Source organism: Prinia subflava, chromosome 1 (assembly GCF_021018805.1).
Source record: "Prinia subflava isolate CZ2003 ecotype Zambia chromosome 1, Cam_Psub_1.2, whole genome shotgun sequence".
In the NCBI taxonomy this organism is placed as follows: Eukaryota; Metazoa; Chordata; class Aves; order Passeriformes; family Cisticolidae; genus Prinia; species Prinia subflava.
Window position 1 is genome coordinate 49242724 of NC_086247.1, and position 18433 is coordinate 49261156.

The 18433-nt window shown below is 41.8% G+C and overlaps 1 protein-coding gene across 1 annotated transcript in view; it reads left to right on the forward strand.

The window, feature by feature from the left end:
* Positions 1-2046: 2046 nt before the first annotated feature.
* SMCHD1 (structural maintenance of chromosomes flexible hinge domain containing 1) overlaps positions 2047-18433 on the forward strand; it is a 69864-nt gene continuing 53477 nt past the window's right edge. Inside the window, exons 1-5 of the mRNA XM_063395869.1 lie at positions 2047-2782; positions 13450-13525; positions 13968-14129; positions 16798-16880; positions 16989-17119. Of these exons, the coding sequence (XP_063251939.1) occupies positions 2165-2782; positions 13450-13525; positions 13968-14129; positions 16798-16880; positions 16989-17119 (1070 nt within the window). The 5' untranslated portion in view covers positions 2047-2164. The remainder of the gene's footprint in view (positions 2783-13449; positions 13526-13967; positions 14130-16797; positions 16881-16988; positions 17120-18433) is intronic.

Below are 18433 nucleotides of genomic sequence, written 5' to 3' on the forward strand. Positions count from 1 at the left end.
ACGGTGTTCTGCAGGGCTTGGGGTTGGGGCCCATCCTGTTTAATATCTTCACTGACAACCCGGGTGATCAAGCGAACCTTCAGTCACTTTGCACCAGGATGTGCAGCAGTGTTGATCTGCTGGAGGGGAGGAAGACTCTGCAGAGAGATCTGGACAGACTGGATTGATGGGCTGAGGTCAGGGGTCTGAGGTTCAACAAGGCCAAGTGCTAGATCCTGCCCTTGGGTCACAACTCCATGCTGTGCTACAGGGTGGGGGCAGAGTGGCTGGAAAGCTGACCAGAGGAAAAGGACCCGAGGGTGCTGCTCAACAGCAGCTGAACATGAGCCAGGGTGTGCCCAATTGGCCAAGAAGGCCAATGGCATGCTGGCCTGGATTAGCAATAGCGAGGCCAGCAGGACAGTCTACCCTGCACTGGGCACTGGTGAGGCCACACCTCATCTCAAATCCTGTGTTCAGTTTGGGCCTCAACACAAGAAGGACATTGAGGTGGTGGAGCGTGTCCAGAGAAGGCCAATGGAGTTGGTGAAGGATCTGGCACACAGGTCTTTTGAGGAACAGCTGAGGGTGCTGGGGTTGCTCAGCCTGGAGAAAAGGAGGCTCAGGTGAGGCGTTATCTCTCTCTACAACCACCTGAAAGGAAGTTGTAGCCATGTGGTGGTCAGTCTCTTCTCCTGAAATAAGTGGCAGGACGAGGATATAGGCTCGAGCTGTGCCAGGAGGGGTTCAGGTTGGACATCAGGAAGACTTTCTTCACTGAAGGGGTGGTTAAGCATTGGAAAAGCTGCCTAGGGAAGTGGTGGAATCCCAGTCCTTGGAAGTGTTCAAAAGGCATGTGACAAGACTTTTTTGTTACTCATTTGTCACCTCTACTGTTTTACAAACCTCCCCTATATGTCATCAGAATCCTTTCCTCAAATCCAAGACATCTTAGAACAGAAGCAGCTACACTTTTGGGAGGGTTGAATGAGTGGACAGTGGGGTAGATTGAGAACTAGGTGACTGGCGGATCTCAGACAGTCATGATCAGCGGCACAGGGTCTAGTTGGAGGCTTGCCATTAGTGTTGTCCCCCAAAACTCAGTACTGGGTCCAGTACTGTTTAACTTGTTCATCAATGACTTGGATGAAAGGACAGAGGCCTCCCCTGTAAATTAATTGATACCCCAGAGGTCTGTGCAGCCCTTCAGAAGGACCTCAACAGGGTGGAGAGATGGACAAAGAACCTTCTGAAATTCAGCCAAGATATACACTTGAAGAGATTCTGGCACGGGAAGAATAACCCCCTGCACCAGCACAAACTGGGGGTTGACCTGCTGGAAAGCAGGTCTGCAGAGAAGGACCTGGTGGTCCTGGTGGACAAGCTGTCCATGAGCCTGCAGTGTCCTTGTGGCCAAGAAGGCCAACGGCATCCTGAGGTACATTAGGAAGAGAGCATCACTAGCAGGTCAAGGAAGGTGATCCTGCCCCTCTACTCAGCCCTAATGGAGCCACAATTGACATTCTATGTCCAGTTCTGGGCTCCTCAGTAGAAGACGTGGAGCTCCTGCAGTGGATATAGTGGAGGGCAACAAAGACCATTAAGGGACTAGAGCACCTCTGTTATGAGGACGAGATTTGGGCCTGTTCAGCCCCAAAAAGAGACAAGTGAGCGACAACCCCATCAATGTGTGCACATATCCAAAGCAGGGTGCCAAGAGGAGGCTCTCCTTGGCAGTCCTGAGCATTAGGACAGGAGGCAATGGGCAGGAACAGATACACAGGAATTTCCACCCGAACACCGGGAAGAATTTATTGTGCAGGTAGGTGACTGTGCCCTGCAAGACATTGTCAGGTTGTGGAGCTTCCTCCACTGGAGACACTCAAGAACCATCTGGGCACAATTCTTTGTTCTGGGACCACCCTGTTTTAGCAGAGATTTGACCAGGAGACCCAGTGTGGTCCCTTCCAACCTGACCGTTCCTGAGAGTCCGTGATTAGGTGAAACAACAGTGTTGAGATCGGGACTGGCCGCTTTGTTTTAAGGCAGACGAAGCGGGACTTCACACCTCTGGTCCCTCCCCGGGCTGCGGCGGGGACGCGCTCGCGGGCGACAGGAGCGCGCCCGCCGGTCCCGCTCGCGCAAGGGCCGGCGGGCGGCGGCAGCGGGCGCAGCACGCGCTCCCATGGCCCAGCCCGCCGACGCCTCCTGTGGCGACGGCGACGATTCCGATCCCGATCCGGATGCCGATTCCGATCTGGATCCCGATCCCGCTCCTGCCCCACCCGGCGGCGTAAGTGAAGCGAGGCGGAGAGCGCCAACTCGTTCCGAGGTCGCAGCGCCGCAGCGCCGCTTTGGCTTCCAGGCCCTTCCTACCCCCCGCCATGCACCGCCCCTCATCGCCTGCAACAGACTCGCCGCCGCCGACACCCTCCTCCCCTCCCTCCCATTTTCTTCTTCCGGGCCTCCACGGCTCCTCCTTCCCCGGCTTCCGGGCCGGCTCTGCCTTCTCTTCCCCGGCCGTGACGTCTTTTGCCGGGCGGGGGCGCTGGCGGGTCCGGCAGCGGGAGCCGTCGCTGCCGCCATCGCTGCGGGACGGTTTCCGTCTCCTGAGCTCCCCAACATGGCAGCAGCAGCGGGAGGCGGCCGCACACCTCGCAGGCCGGTGCTGCTGACCCCTCGCGGCAACGGGGACCGCACCGTGTTCCTCTTCGACCGGCGCCGGGAGCAGGCGGACCCGGACGAGAAAGTGCTCAGCTACGGCACGGACAACTACCGCGCTTTTCGCAGCGCCGTCTGCCAGGTACGCGGCAGGGCGGGCGGCGTCGGGCGCGGCGGTGGCGGTGTTCCATTAGTGAGGGCCCGTCCCTGCGGCGCTGGGGCTGAGGGGCGGCCGGGGCGGGGTTGTCACAGCCTGCTCGGGGCCCCCCGCGCCCGCTGCCTGTCCGCGAACTTTGTTGTCGGGACAGGTGGGCGGCCACGGAGGAGAGACCGGGGCCGCCCCGTCGGCGTCGCCTTTTCCTGCACCCCGAGAGGCCGGTGCGGGGCGGCGGCGGGAGCAGCCCCTGGCGGCGGGCGGGAGGGCAGCGGGCGGCCCCGAGCGCCCCCGCGCGGGGAGCGGCGGCGGGCGCCGTGCCGGGCTCGGAGGCTGGCTGTAGTTGGCGCGGTGGTTGGTGTCGGTCACAGCGCCGGCTCGGGTGTCTCAGAGGGCTCTTCCAGCCTAAATGGTTCTGGGCTCTGTTTCCGCTGTCCAAGGTGTTGGCGCTAAGCGCCGTTTCCCGTCCGCAGCTGTGGCTTCCATTTAAATGGAAGGCGTCTGGTGGCGCCTTTGCCCTGCCGCGTGTACTTTCGGTTCTTTTTCCCTGTCATAACGCGAAACGAAACTTACTCCATCTTCGCAGCTCGGGGAGGTGGAGATGGTTTCCCGCGTACGGGCTGTTTGCTGGCGCTAGCGGAAGGCAGCGCCCATTTCTGTCATGGTTTCGTTTTCTGAGCGAGTGACAAATGCCATAAACCTGTTAGCTGCCTGCATGGTTTACCATGTGAAATGCGCAGAAAAATCAGCTCTAAATTTCTGTACTATTTTAGTCTGGTTAAAAAAAAATTAGTTTCTTTATCCAGTATAATTTGCACTAAGTTGTCTAGCATGTAAATTTTATGTTTTACATATAGATGGGATATAATAAATACCTGCTTTACATTTGAACAAATAGAGTTGTTTCTAAATTTTATAAAATTTATCGATTATTTATGAACAATATAAATACTACCGAGTATTACTGTTACATGTAATATAACTATATCACGATTAAATATATAATTAATTATATGTGATAATAAATAAGGATATATAAGATGTAGACAAAATATTTCTTGAGAAAAATAACTGAACTAGTAGTATGTTCTGTGTCTGGACAGTGTGTAATGTAGTGGCTTCCTACTGTGATGGAAGCTTTGAGTTGTCAATGTCAGCAGGCATAGCTGTCTCCTGTGATTGCCTCCTCCTTGTGGAGTTCTATTTCTGTGTTCAAAATGGCATAGCCACGATCCAGTAGGGGCACTGAATCTTAAGGCAGAGTCATCTTCCCTAGAAGTGTCCAAAAAAGGAGTAGAGGTGGCACTTTGTGATGTGGTTTAGAGAGTGTGATATTACTCAGTCGAGGTTGGACTTGGAAATCTTTTCCAGCCTTTTTGATTCTGTAACTCTGTACTCATAAATAAAGGGGTTATGGAGTGCTAGCACATCCCTTGGTCTGATCAGTGCCCCTAAAGTTCATCAGACTGGAAGAAACAAGTAAACTAATGGAATAAAGAAAATAATACACTGCAGTGTAGCATTCTGAAAAGCTAGACAGTGGAGGGGATTCATGACCTTCCGGGGGTTTGTATCTCCTATGAGTAATTATGAGCGTTACATAATTTTCTCCAAGAATTGTCTTGGTGGATCCCTTTACAACTGTACCGAACAGATGAGTTGCAAGAATACTAAATATTTTCAGTAGTCAAGGCAAATATGTGCGTGATGAACCCACTCCTCTTTTCTCTTAGATTTTGTAATTAATTGATGGGCTGAGTTTAACATGAATTTGCAATTTGTTCTAGAACAGAGTCTGTCTTTTCTGGGTTTTTTTTATATGCACTGCACACTCCAGTGGCTTAATGTGTCACGTGTCCTCATGGTGTTCAGTACTTCACAGAGCTTTTGGCATATTTGCAATTTTATTAAGAAATAAGCCATCATTACCAGCTGTGACCAATCTTGGATACAGCTTTGGGGATTACCTAAGAAATGTATTGATGTTTTGAAGTCGGTACCTTAATGCTGTTAGGCAGATTTCTCACGTGGGCAGCAGAGAGTTTGAGAAGCCTGGTGCTGCAGAGCAGACCTTGCTATGTTTGAATGTGGTACCTGTGAAATTAAAATTTTTAAATATGGTTTTTTTAGTATGTTTAGTATCACAAGCCTTAACACCAGTCCTGGTGGCTTTTTTGGGTGTTAAGGATATTAGGGTCTGTGCTCTTACAAACCTATGCAGCAAGAACCTCAGCTAATCATTCCCTTAGAGAAAGGCCTCTAACAATGTGTTGACCATCTGTGAGAGCAGTCAGAGATGCCTGACCATGTCACTTCTAGTTTCAGTGTGATGACTCTTTGCACTTTGGAGCTGACATGTGGGACATCTGACTCTGAAAGGATTCTGAGGCTGGTGGATTGGCATGATCTGTAAATGTTGGTTCAGTGAAAACTGGACAGGCAGAGGGTTGGGATGTTTGCTATCTCCCACACCAACAATGTACAAGTTCTAGGACTTCTGGAAGAACATTCTGACATCTCAGTGCTCCAATAGCTTTGTAAATTGTGTTTCTCTGAGTGTTGTACTGCAAAGTTCTCACTTTCTGGCATCTTGAAAGTTGCTAATTATTTTCAGGAGAAAGTGATGAGTGAGTTCACCATCTTGGGACAAACTTTCCTAGCTTCGTGGTGCTGAAAACGCGACAGGGAAGTGATGAAAGCTCAGGAAGAACAATTCTTTTGTTAAGCAGATTTTGAGTTGGTTCAGACTAAGGAGAAGTGGAATGTTGTATGCGCTTTTCAACAATTAAAGCTGTTAGGCACTGTCAGACTGCTTGTTTGGGCAGATAGCGTATATGCAGCAGTGTTGTATCCACAGGTCTCCTGTGTTGTGGCTCAGCTCTCAATGGACTTTTTTCGACAATTTGTCATGCAACTGAGTGATGTTACTGTACCAGCGAAGGTGCTTCCACATGGTAATGGCTGGCAAGGATGCCAGAAATATTGAGCTGTTGTAACTGTTTATGTTGTGAACATCTTCCCATGGCACAAGGGAATTCTTTGGGATAGAAGTGGATATGTAGGAGTCAAATCCTGCAAAAATTATGGAATTAAACCTGATTGCAGCATGTGATGATCCTGAGTTGAAAATGTTTGAGTATTTTCATGTTTGAAAGCATGGTCTTAGGCTGCTACTTCTGAGACTTAGGGTTTTTTTTCATAATGCAGAGAACAGGCATTTTCTTGTTTGTGTAGCAAAATAACTGATTTAGCCACTTCAGAGGTTGATTTAGGAGCTGATGCGTGTTGTGTCTTTTGTCATACAAAATATTCTTCTATTATTGCTGAAATATTCTTAATTAATTTCTGAAATTTTGTGGTGTTTTTTGAAGCAAGTATTTTTTACTGTCCCTGAAGCAGTTAATGCATGTCTGTGTAGTTGGAAGTTGCTTTGCAGGAGGGAAGATTTAGGGAGAAGGTCTTATAAGAGGGTGGAGCATTTGTAGTCTTCATTCTTCATCCTCGTAGTGATCAGTCCTAAAGCAGAAACGTCTTAATTAAGAATAATGCTAGCTTGAGTGTTCCATTTGTGCACTGTGGAGCAGTCATATAATTTCAGTCTCGAGAACCATGAAATTTTAAGGTGAATAGGTGGGTTAAATACTGTGATTTGCTTCTTCTTGGCAGTACTGTTTCTTGTGCACCTTATTGTTGTCTTCTGTTAGGTCTATGCCCCACTGCTTGTCCTGATGTTTAGAGTATAATTCAAAAATACTTAGTGGCAGTAAGCAGAATGGAGCTAAACTATTGTCAGCTGACCTGAGATTCCTTGCTCATGTTATCCAGGTACACAGTGGAGCTGGAACACTTCAGTTTGTTGCTGGCAGAAATCCTTCAAGCACTTAGCTCACACTCCTTTTAAAGTGGAAAGGTATCTGTGCTGAAAACTGCACGGAGGTTTTGCCATGTGTGAAGGGATTTTTGTGAGGCTTTGAGGTGATCTACTACTGTGAGGAGAGTTAATGGTGCCAAGATTAGTGTTATTACCTATATAGGAGCCAAACTCATGGGTAAATGCTTCCTTAGTTCTTCTGAAACTTCTCATTGTTGTGATCTCCTTGTATAAAAAAAAGCATAGATCTGTAATCTGTATTAAAAAGTAAATATCTGTAATTAAAGCAATTACTCAAAAAACAAGTATCACAATAAAACAAAATGTTTTGATTTTAATCTTGTGCCACATCTTTTGTTGAGCTTCCCATTGTACCTTAACCTGTCTACTTACTATTTAAATAGATTATTTTGCCAGTCCACCCAAATAAATTCCAGCGTCTCAATGACCCAAGAGGCAGAAAAGAATATTTGTTTAAGATCGTGTATGGAAAATAAGCATAAGTCTAATATCAAATCAAGACAAGAAACAAGTGGATTTTTTTGTGAATATTTGCTTAACAATGCCTAATAAATAAAGTATAATCAAATTATTTGCAATCAAAGAAAAAATACTAGGAATTCCTGCAAGTTTCTATCACCAAAACATCATTCTGATAAATGCTCAGTAGAGATACTTCCATTAATCATGAAATCAGTCCATCGTGCAATAATTGTATTTTTGTATTTTAAGTCCTATGTTTGTTTAGCAATTTTATCAATTCTGTATAACCAGAAACTGAAAATAGATGTATTTTAAACATTGTATGCGTACGCAAAGCAAGTTTCTCCTTGATTTTTAAAGACCCTGTTGGAAGTACTGTAGATCTGTGTAAGATGCAGCAATGCTGTAAGTTTTTTCCAAAAGTATCACACTGTATTTCAGACTTCACTGAAAATCTTGTGTATAACATCTTTGTTACTGATTTTTTGGTGGGAAGAAGGATGCAGATTACATACCTTTGTGTGCTTGGGTAGAGCCTTAGGGTGTATCAGTTAATTTGGAAAGTTGAGTGGCTTGTAGGTTCCTGGTCAAATCTGAGTGTTGCCAACACAGTCAGATGCAGAGTACCTGCAATCTTTAGGATTAGTTATCCAGGTACAGTTGTTAGATGTGACCAAGTATTTTTTATTTTTGAGGAGTGGTTTCTGAATTCTTGCTCCTTCAGTAAGTGGTGCCATACAAAGTGTTTTGGCAGGAGAAGTTGGCACAAAGTTAATGTCAAAATTTTGGCTGATAGCTGCACTGAATATTTGTGATTGTGATTTTAGACACGGTGGCTTGTGAAGGTCTTGTGGAAGTTACTGTCTAGACCCAGACTAAGTCTAGTAATTTCAGCATGCTCTTTGCGGAAATTCTGGGGTCCCAAGCTTCTTTCTGCTTGCTGAAAGTTGCAAATCTTGAAAAGGTATTTTTGTATTTGCTACTTTTATTAATTACATTAATATTATACAGTTGTATGAATAATTGAGAGAGATGATACAAAAGACAGTTCTTGGCTTGAAAATCTGTGATTTTAGAAGAAATAGTTTCCCTTCACTGTGTACTATCATTTTATCCATTTGTTGATGTAAGAGATTTCTCTCAATTTGGACTGATAACTCTTCATTAAGTGAGATGGCTAACTGATAAATGGATGTCTTTCACATGGTAATTTCATAAATAGCATGGGATATTCAGTTAATCACATGCAAAATTACAGAAGGCTACAGGCTTCTCCGTGTTTGGATGTGGCGCTTATTTTAATTTTTTCAGATTCTTGGACAAGTTTTTGCAAAGGAGTTGCTGGATCAGTTTGAAATACTGGAAAAGCTATATTGCTTTTTGCCATGCAGGGTAGCTAGGAAAATAACTATGAAGGACAGCATTGAAAATGGTATTATCAGACTTCTTTACGTTTAACTGATACAGTTCAGGTCCCCCTTTAGAGGTTTGCATTGACAATACAGTTCTAGTAGTCAGAAAAAATACTTCTTGGCCGTGGAAGTTGGCTCCATGGATGTTATGTCTTTGTTTTCCTTTGACTTCATCACCAAGCTCTGAGGCCATTTATTCTCATCATTCTCATGCACTCACTGTCTGCTTGGATTGGTTATGGTAGGAGGATACAGAATTTTAAGGGTACAGAAGCTGCATATTTTAGGAACTACTGGTTTTGTTGGAAAGGTTTGGATTCCAAGCGATTAAATGTCTTTTCTAAAGATATTGTAGTTTTGGCTTCACTGTTTTACCTTCATCGTGTTGGAGAGTGTTCCATTCCTTTAGTTTTAAAAGTCACCACCAGAAGTTCTTATTTTATGGTAATAATTGACTGACAGACCAGAGAAGGCAGGCCAGTGACTCTGTCCTTACAGCATGTTATTTCTCCTTCACTTACCACCTCAAGCCTATTCATGTGACTACAAGCTGTGGTGGTACACACACAAAGTTAAATACTTGCTGTTGAACACCTTTTCTGAGGCAGATAGTTAATCCAGAGGCAAAATCTACATCGATTTCATGCTGATTGTTTTAGTTGGTTCAGTAGCCAGGTAAGCCTTGTGCATGTGGAGATCAAGTAGCAGTAAAATTTCTGAGCTTTTGTCCTGCTATGTGAAAGAGAAAAGAAACAGAGGCCTGTTTGAAGGAGTGTAAAATGATGAGGAGTTATTTGTGATTTGAGAGATTGTGTTTTGTTTTGAGGTTTGTGGGGTTTTTTAGTTTATAAAGAACCTGTGGCTAAAGCAAGTACATAAACTGAACCTTGCTTCTTGATTTGGATTTAAGGTTAAAGATATCACAGTTCATTCACACTTTCATGTGTCATACCTGTAAAGTGCTCTGCTGAAAGCTTCTTGGGCACGTGACATTGTCTCAAACTCCTTTAGCATTATATTAATCTCATATCATAAATATCTACCAGCAAACTGAGAGCTATTAACTGTATTTATCATGAAGCATAGGTGGTCTCCAGACTGATCCTCCAGTTTATAAAGAGGGCATTTCTCTTATTTGTATGGACAGCTTTTTTGCTTCTGTATCATTCCATGGGTTTAAGGACTGATACCCTGCTGTGTGCAAAACAGGCTCAACTCAGGGGTTTTGTTTTTTTAATTTAACTTATTGCCTGTTAACACAAACTTCTGATGATTGATTAAGGGCAAAATTAATCACTTAGAGAAATGCCTTTCCTTCCCCTTTTCCAAATTCATCCTCTGTCATACACTATTCTTTCCCCATTCCTAGTCTAATTTATCCTTGTTCTCCCAATGATCATCGCATGGTCAATCTCAACTCCTTTGATTAGGCAACACCCTGATGTGAGACATCAGGGTGTACTGGGCTTTATTATGCTACTCTTACTAGTTTTTGTACTGCGGTGATGAATTTGCCATAGGTCACAGTTCCATGGGAGTAGGAGGACAGAGAGAGGAAATTCTGTGCCCTGATGTGGGTCCTCCATGGGCCTCGGCACCTTTGGGACCATCCCTGCCTCTGGTATGGAGAATATCTTTTCATTATATCTGTCCCTGGCAACGTCTCCTGATGTATCTCCTCTGTTGCTTCTCATTTGTCTCTTCTATTTCTTCCCTGATAAGTTTGAGCAGATGCACCCTGTGCCCTTCTAGTGAAAATTTGGGTGAGGAGAGAGTTGCTTCCATGGATTTGAGAGCCGTCTGGAGCTGGCTGTGGCTGTCTCAGGGCAGTTAATTCCCTCTTCTCACACTGGTTGCCCCTACCAAGCTCTCTGACATCAAAGCCCCGCAGTGTACCCTCAGCACGCTTCCAAGTGTGGTTTAGCAACTAATTTGGGGTTTGGTCAACAGTTACGGTTATTTTCCCAGAATATTAAAAATTTGGTTTGTTGACATAATCTATACTTTTCAGGCTTTTAGGTATGATTTTTCTCTGTGCACATAGCTTCATCTTTGTACCATTTTAACTCCGGTATTTGCATGTAGCAATAGTATGTAATCAACAGTTTAGGCATCCTTGTCTTTTCACATGTCTGCCTTTTCTAGCTTGTGGATTTGTTTTTGAAGCTTGTCTCTGTTTTTTCCCTAACATCTCCTCTTGTATACAAAGAGATAAAAGCTTTCTGTTGCGGCATGAGGCAATAGTGACCATCGTGTCCAGGGAGGTGTAGCCGCCGGCAGGGAAAAAGACGAGACACGTCTCTGTTTTCTTAAGCTCGAAAATCCATCTTTGTTTTCCCCCAGGACCTGGGAGGGAGAAGAAGGCGAAGAGGAAGACAGTCCAGCAGGGGCAGGATCGTGGGGTTTTATCAGGTGTTGTAGGGGCGGAGTTTTAGGGTTGGGGTCAAAGGAGGAGCCAACACAAGAGGAGTAAGATCAAATTCCAGTGACCTTAAAATGGGAGCACTCACAACTTTCCACTTAGCTGTTTGAACACAATAACCTCCAAACATGCTTTCACTGTGAATGTGCAGAGGCATTTCTGAGCATGGATTGTGCCTTGAAGATTTTGATGATGTGACAAGCTTTGTCATGGTTGTGTGTCTGGATTATCATAGAATAACTCACAGATTTATGATATGAATGTGCTTCTGGTTTGTTTCGTGAATCTTACCAAATTGAGTTGTGTGCATCGTCAGTACTTATTTGGAAAAGAGCACCATGCTGGCCTGAAAAAGACATGACAGTGAAACCTGAACTTCTAACCAAAAAAAGATACCATGATATCTCTTATATGCACAGATCTTACTGAGAAATGAAACATTTGACCAAACATTGTCTGTCAGAACTGAATGAAAATCACCAACTCTACAAGCAAATTGCCCAGTAGGTTCACTTTAATTCAGGAATGACCAGCAGCCTCTCATTTGGGAAATCACATTCACATACTGGCACAGCTGTGCAGCCCCATCCCTACCTGGCATAGTAAGAAGAGGCAGGCACTGGGATAACCAAGAATGTAGAACAGAGGGAGGGAGGAAGTAAAACAAGTCTTACATAGAAGTGAAGCATTCAAACTGCATTTGAATCAAATCCTCAAAGTTTACAAAGGATATGGCCTGTTAAACCATGGCATGGACAAGGAAAAACAGTTATCTGCAGTTCAGACTGCCAAACTTGATTCATATACTTACCTAGTAGCTTGTGAAGTGGAAAGGACCTGCTGCCAGTGGACACAAATGCTGGGTTCACCCAGGGAATTAAAGCATAGCCTGCCAGGCTGTGCTTGGGGTTGGTTTAGTTGAGGCTTAGCCATGGAGTGGTGGAGAGGACCAAAAGGATGAGGCTGCCCCTGCTCCCATATCAGGCTGCTGTCTTGTACATGCACTGGCTGATCCTAACTTCTTGCTGCCTTCAAGTAAATACTGCAGCCCTCATAAGGGTTTGAGAGCAGAAGAGCCTTTGGAGACTGAGAAAACAGGGAAGCTGTAATTATAGCTGGAGGGAAGAGATGCTTATCTGTGCTTTCAGATGTAAAACTCTACAGTTATTCTATATTAACCACTGACCTTGAATGGCACAGTAGGATGTTAGCTTTCAAAAATCCGTATCTTTTATGCTTACTTTTCTTTCTTGGAGCAATTTCATAGTTTTTCCTGCACAGATTTGCTGTGTGGAAATTTGTGTAATGTGAGAGGTGAAATTGAAGTGATCTGAATGTAGAAGAGTTAAAAAGTTTTACTTCAGGTTCTTAAATCTGAATATTAGTCTCTGTATCATCTGCATTTGTTTTGCTTGCACCAAGTGCTGTGAGAAATTCAATAATTTTTCTAATTTTGCTGATGGATAATAACTGTAACTTTAATGTGGTCACAGGGAGAAATTAACTGAAATATGGAAAGTAGGCTCCTAATGAAACCATAAGTAGTGTTTAAAAATATTTTCATGGGTCTGAGTAATAGGAATGGAAAGAGAGATGCTGGAAATTATGGGAGCAAGCTGCTGCAGAGAATGCTAGAGCTTCCTTCAGGGAAGAATCTGGCTAAAGGTACATAAGGCACCTGTCTTGGGTTGTCACTGCAAGACTGAGTAGGTTGATGGAGTTTGGTGGGACATGGGTTGACTTTTGCTTGAGTTTCAAAGACCTGGGGAGGCAGGAGTGAATACAGATATTTATTTTATTATTTTAGGAAAGAGATCAGTGTTGGACATCAGGGTGCAAAAATGCGGGCTAAAGTAGAGGCATGTAAATGCATGTTGGAAACAGGATAAAAAGTCTAAAGATACAGTAAACACATTCAAAAGAAGGCATCAGAGTGGCAAAGATTGTTTAGGTTCAGAAGAATAAACTTCAGTGTTTTAACAGTAAAGAATTTTTCTGAAAGAAATATTTATTTTTAGATATATGATATAATTGAAGAACAAAGACTTTCATATCCAACGTTAAGAAATACTAGATTGGTTTGCTGTCTCAAGAGTGCAGTTAAATATGGGATACCATCTAGATCATAACTATTGCTGTTGCAGTTTCACAATCAGAAGTAGAGCTGTTCAGTCTCGTTCCTCCACCCTCAAGGGGATTATCTGTGAGACAATTCTTCCTCCTTAAAATTCCTGTTGCTCACTAGAGCATACTTTTGTTTTGTTCGGGTGAAAAAACAAAGCAGCCTGGTATGGACAGGTTTGGCTAATTTGAGAAACCAAGAGATACTAATTTCAACTGTTTTCTAAAAGATTATGTAATTACTCATCAGTATCTTGTCACAAGTGCACCTTTTTTTGTTTTAATGTATCTGAATAATTTTTGGACTACTTAGTTACCATAACAAAATAACTTTCAATTTTTGTAGGCATTTGGCATATCTTCTAATGAAACCTTCGTTATCACCACCACCAATAGGACGCCGATTACAGAAGATAACTTCAGTAAGTATCTTAGATGGCAAAATAATTACACCTATTTCTTGTATTGATCATAAAGGTCACGTGATAATTGTTTGTGCTCTGTGATGTGCAGTAATTAACTGAAAGTACAAATCCTGTAATTGTTCGTCAAAAATGGTTAAAAAATTATGTCCACAAACATGTTTTTTGATGAGTTAGTATGATCATGGTTATACTAAGTATCTTCCGTCACAAATTCTGTAAATGACAGGGAAAAGTTAAATGTACATAGCTGTCACCTGAGAAAACCTGCATTATTGGAAATGTGAAAAGATACAAATTTAAATGTTGTTGTTAAATGCTGAACAGGCAACTCCTAGGAAAATACAGAGACCACCTGTGGCTAAATCCGTACTTGTTTTGAGAACTGAAGTTGCCTGATGCAGTGCTCTTCAATGTACTTTATATTTCGTCTTCACTGCAGGCAAGCTTGTTCACGATGGAGTTACTTTATATCTGCTGCAGTCAGTTGATCAGATGTTGATTTTGGCAACCAAGGAACGAATTGAGTTTCTGCCCCACTATGATACACTTGTCAAAAGTGGCATGTACGAATACTATGCCAGCGAGGGCCAAAATCCTTTGCGTAAGTACCTGCAAAAGTAATCTTGTGTAAACGATGTTTTTGTGAATATAATGTGGTTATGAGCAATTCAATTTATAGCCGCTAAAAAATAGTCTTAAGTATAAAAGAAAAATTAACTATGTTCTTCATACAAATTCTTCTTTTAAAAATTATTAAAAGTAATCATCTAAAAATCCAGATTTATAGAGATACCCTTTCAAATACTTGTTCAAGAAGTTTGAGTATTTTAGAAGTAAAAGAACTTTAGCCTGAATAATCTTGTGCATGTCATTCAGACGGGTCACCATTTGTGTTATCAGGTTTTTGTTTCCTGTACTAAACTGTAGCCTTTGTGTTTGAATTTCATGAACAGTTTGTGTGTGAGCTACTATAGAATTTTGTGTGCCCTCCCATTTGGGGTGCTACAGGGCAGCTTAACTTACCAGCAAGAGCAAGTATTTCAATAAAAAGATGTTGCTTTAATTAGGTTTTATCTACGTGGTGCATGAAATATGTAACCGGATTTTGTATTGTTTTATTGAATAAATTATTTTCTGTTTATGGCTTCTCTGAAAATTCTGTCTGTGGCTGTGATTACCCTCTAAGTACTATGTACTTCTTTTAGGTACAGCAGGTTCAAAATTGAACAGAAAAAAAATGCAAAAAAAAAAAATCAAGACTCAAGCACGATACCATTCCTGTTCTTCTAAAACAATCCAAAATGTCTATAAATAGCAGCTGTATTTTTGAGGACCAGTCTTTCCCCTTTCCTGTTTGTGCACATCATTCCTTCCATGCCCCAGCTAAGGCACTGTTTTCATTTGGGTTTGGTGGTACTGTGCTCAAGGTGCAGTAACCATTGAGTCAGTGGTGCGTCTGTCACTGTGCACAGGAATTGCTGTGTAAGGCACAGAGCGTTCTGTGGAGATCTGTGCCTTACTCTGCAGCAGCCATTAGTGGACCTATTGCTCTCCAACACAGAGGAACAGACTGGAAAGGCCAAGCGGGGCCGGCTCTGTAGTGACCACACCCGGGTGGAATTCAATTAAATAGGCAATGTGTAAAATATTTTAAGGACTGTAAACCTTAGGAAAGGACCTTTCATTTGTTTAAGGGTGTCATGGATCAGACATCATGGGAAACACCCATGGGGATAAAGGAGTATTGCTTGCAGTTATTTAAAGTACTTTTTAGAGCACAAGAACTATTGATTTCTATGTGGAAGAAATCAGGCATGGAAGGCAGGAGAGTAACATGGCTGAAAAAGACCTTCTGGTCAAACTGAAGCACAAGAGGGAAGGGAAATGCACTGGTGGTGGAACAGGGGCATGAATACTGAGAATAATACAGGGATATTGCCTGGGATGTACAAATGAGATCAGGAACGCTAAAGCACACCTGGAGCAAATTTGGCAAGGGATGTGAGGATGAATAATTAGAGTTTCTGCAGGTACATTAGAAAAGGATGACAAAAGAAGTTGCACCCTCAATAAATGAAATGAAAGGTGAGGGAGTCTAGTGGTAGCTGACATGGAGAAGACTGAAGTACTAAACAATTATTTGCCCAAGTTTTCACTGGCAGAAAATTGCAGTTTTAGGTCTGTGTAAGTGTAATGCAACTGATGCTTCTTTTTACAACGTCTCTAAAGGCAATGCCTAACCAATTTTGAGTGTTGATGAGGGACCATTGTTCTTAGATATGGAATAGTAAATATGGATCGCAAAACTGATGCTCAGCTACTCTGTTTGCAATGAAGAAAGTTGAAAAAAAGTGCTGAACTGTTTTTAAACTTTGATAACAGCTTGAGGAAAAATGCCAAATGCTTCAGTGTTGCTATGTTACACTAATACTCAAGGGTTTTCTTTTATGTATTTGAAGTGTGTGGCCAGTGTAAACTGCACTGTAGCATTCTGAAGAACTGCAAATTGTAGGAAATAAGGTTTCCTTTTTTGGGAGACTGGATGGAAATGTCTTTTTGCTGAGGCTGGTCAGTCAGATTGAATTAATCTGAACTTGATGTTTTTTCAGATTAAATGCAAATTTCCAGTAAATGTAGGTAATTTTACTTTAATTAGGTAGGAGCGCCAAGCATTAATGGTTAGAAACAAATTTGTGCAGTTTGCCTGACTATTTCTCCTGTGTATTGCCATGGATCTGACAGAACTCTGGTTGTATTTACCATTCACTGAAATCCCCCAACCATTTCTACAGTTTGCTTTATGTTTTTATAAACAATTAACGTTGTAGTTTTAGATGTTTCACAAAATTTCAATTCAGGTTGCTTCAGTTAATTCATTCTTCTCTCAATATTTTAACAAGTCAAAGTCCATTTTTTACATATTTTTTGCTCTCATAAGAATCATAAAGATTAATTCCTAATCGTGAAAGGGACAAATATGTCTTTTGGTAAGATGGTTAGTTCATCATTGTGCTTTCCAATTATTGTGTTATTACCATTAAGAGATGTGGGAGATTCAGCTATGAAACAAATCATAAAGTACATGTACAAAAGTACAAAAGCTGTTTTATTTTTTAAACAAGATATTATGTGATTTTGATTGTTCTGACAGAGATTGGGTCTTGTCTGTGTTTAGGTAATGTGTTATCCTAATTGCTTGGGAGAAACTACCATAAGTAGGTGTCTGTTTTCTGAGCACTAATAGTATTATTTTTCTTCAATTTCTTTAGCATTTGCCCTTGCTGAATTGATTGACAATTCTCTGTCAGCTACATCTCTAAATACTGGTATTCGGAGTATACAGATAAAATTGGTAAGATAGAAAAACTTTAATATTTTCAAATGTAGTTTGCATTATCCTTTTTTTTTTCCCTGTTGTTCCTTGTTCATTTGTGCTGTTTTTTTGTCTTTCTCCAAACAGTTGTTTGATGATTCCCAAGGAAAACCAGCTGTTGCTGTGATTGATAATGGAAGTGGAATGACTTCTAAACAGCTTAACAACTGGGCTGTATATAGATTGTCAAAGTTTACACGACAAGGAGACTTTGAAAGGTTAGCAAGTTCTAAATGCTTCTACAACAATTAACAAGCTCTACGAAGGTGCACAAAATATGCTTTTAAGACATAGCTTATACCTATATACCAACACTTAGCTAAACCCTGTCATGACATGATTACATAAATAGACCCATACTTTCTTGTAACTAGGAAGTAGAGAAGCTTCCTAACATGAAACTGCTCTTCTGTTATTGTGACACACTGAATACTTTTTTGTTCTTGGGACCTTTTCTAAACTGTCTTTTGCTTGCCTGCGTACAGGTAGGGGCATGCTATGTCCTGCAGAGGATTTTTGTACTGTGTTCATCTGTTACCTGAAAACCTTTCAGTAGTGCAGTAAATGATGCGTTCGATATTTGTTAAGCTACTGGAATAACAGATAAACAGATACATGGTTTTAGTTCAGGTTTTCTTTTTTTTTGTGTAAATCTTAATTCTGTAAAAAGTATTATAAATTATACCAGAAGAGGTCTATTTTTGATGCATGCTATACAAAATAAATGTTTTGCATTTAAAGAAGAAAGTTGAGGTTTTTATGGTGGGTTTTGCTACTTGTGTGATTAACTTTATGACTTTGAATCTGTTCTCAAGAGATGTTCCACCTGCACATCCAAGCTTAATATTATTATTTAGCCAGACTTAATATTATTATTGATATTATTAATAATTATTATAATATTACTATGTGTATAAAATTCAGAATTTTGTACAGTTTTTGAGCTTCAGTGACATGTTGAATACCTTAAGCCTAGGATTTTAAATGTGAAGACGAGAATTGCAGCCTCAGTCATAACTAATTTGTCATATGAGCAGATAGTGTAGAGAGTAATGAGGCTGTGGGAAGTGATAATATAGCTGGGGGAAGGTTTTTTTGCATTGAAAACATCTCCAAATAGAAAGTCAAATGTCTTTAAAACATCTGGAGATAAGTGCATAAAAAGTGATTCTGGGTCATTTGTAAAGAAATGCACTGCTTTTTGAAATTGCTGTTGGTGAGTTTAGTAACAGAAATGAGTAGTGTTGCTAAAATGTAAATTTAAACTGTGGACTGCTACCACTTAATGTGGGAACATAGGTGTATATTATAGCATGATATCATCTACACCTTTTTTCATTTGAGACTGCTGTGATTTGAAAATAAATGTTTGTGCTAAACTAAATAAGACTGTTCAAGGTGACTTAAAAGGCATGGACTTGCACTGCTGATAGCATATGTCATCTCTCCAAGTCTACATTTAATAGTTGGTTGGCATTATTTCCCACTTTGTCTTAAAAGTATTTTTATGAAAGGATGCTGTCAGAAAGATC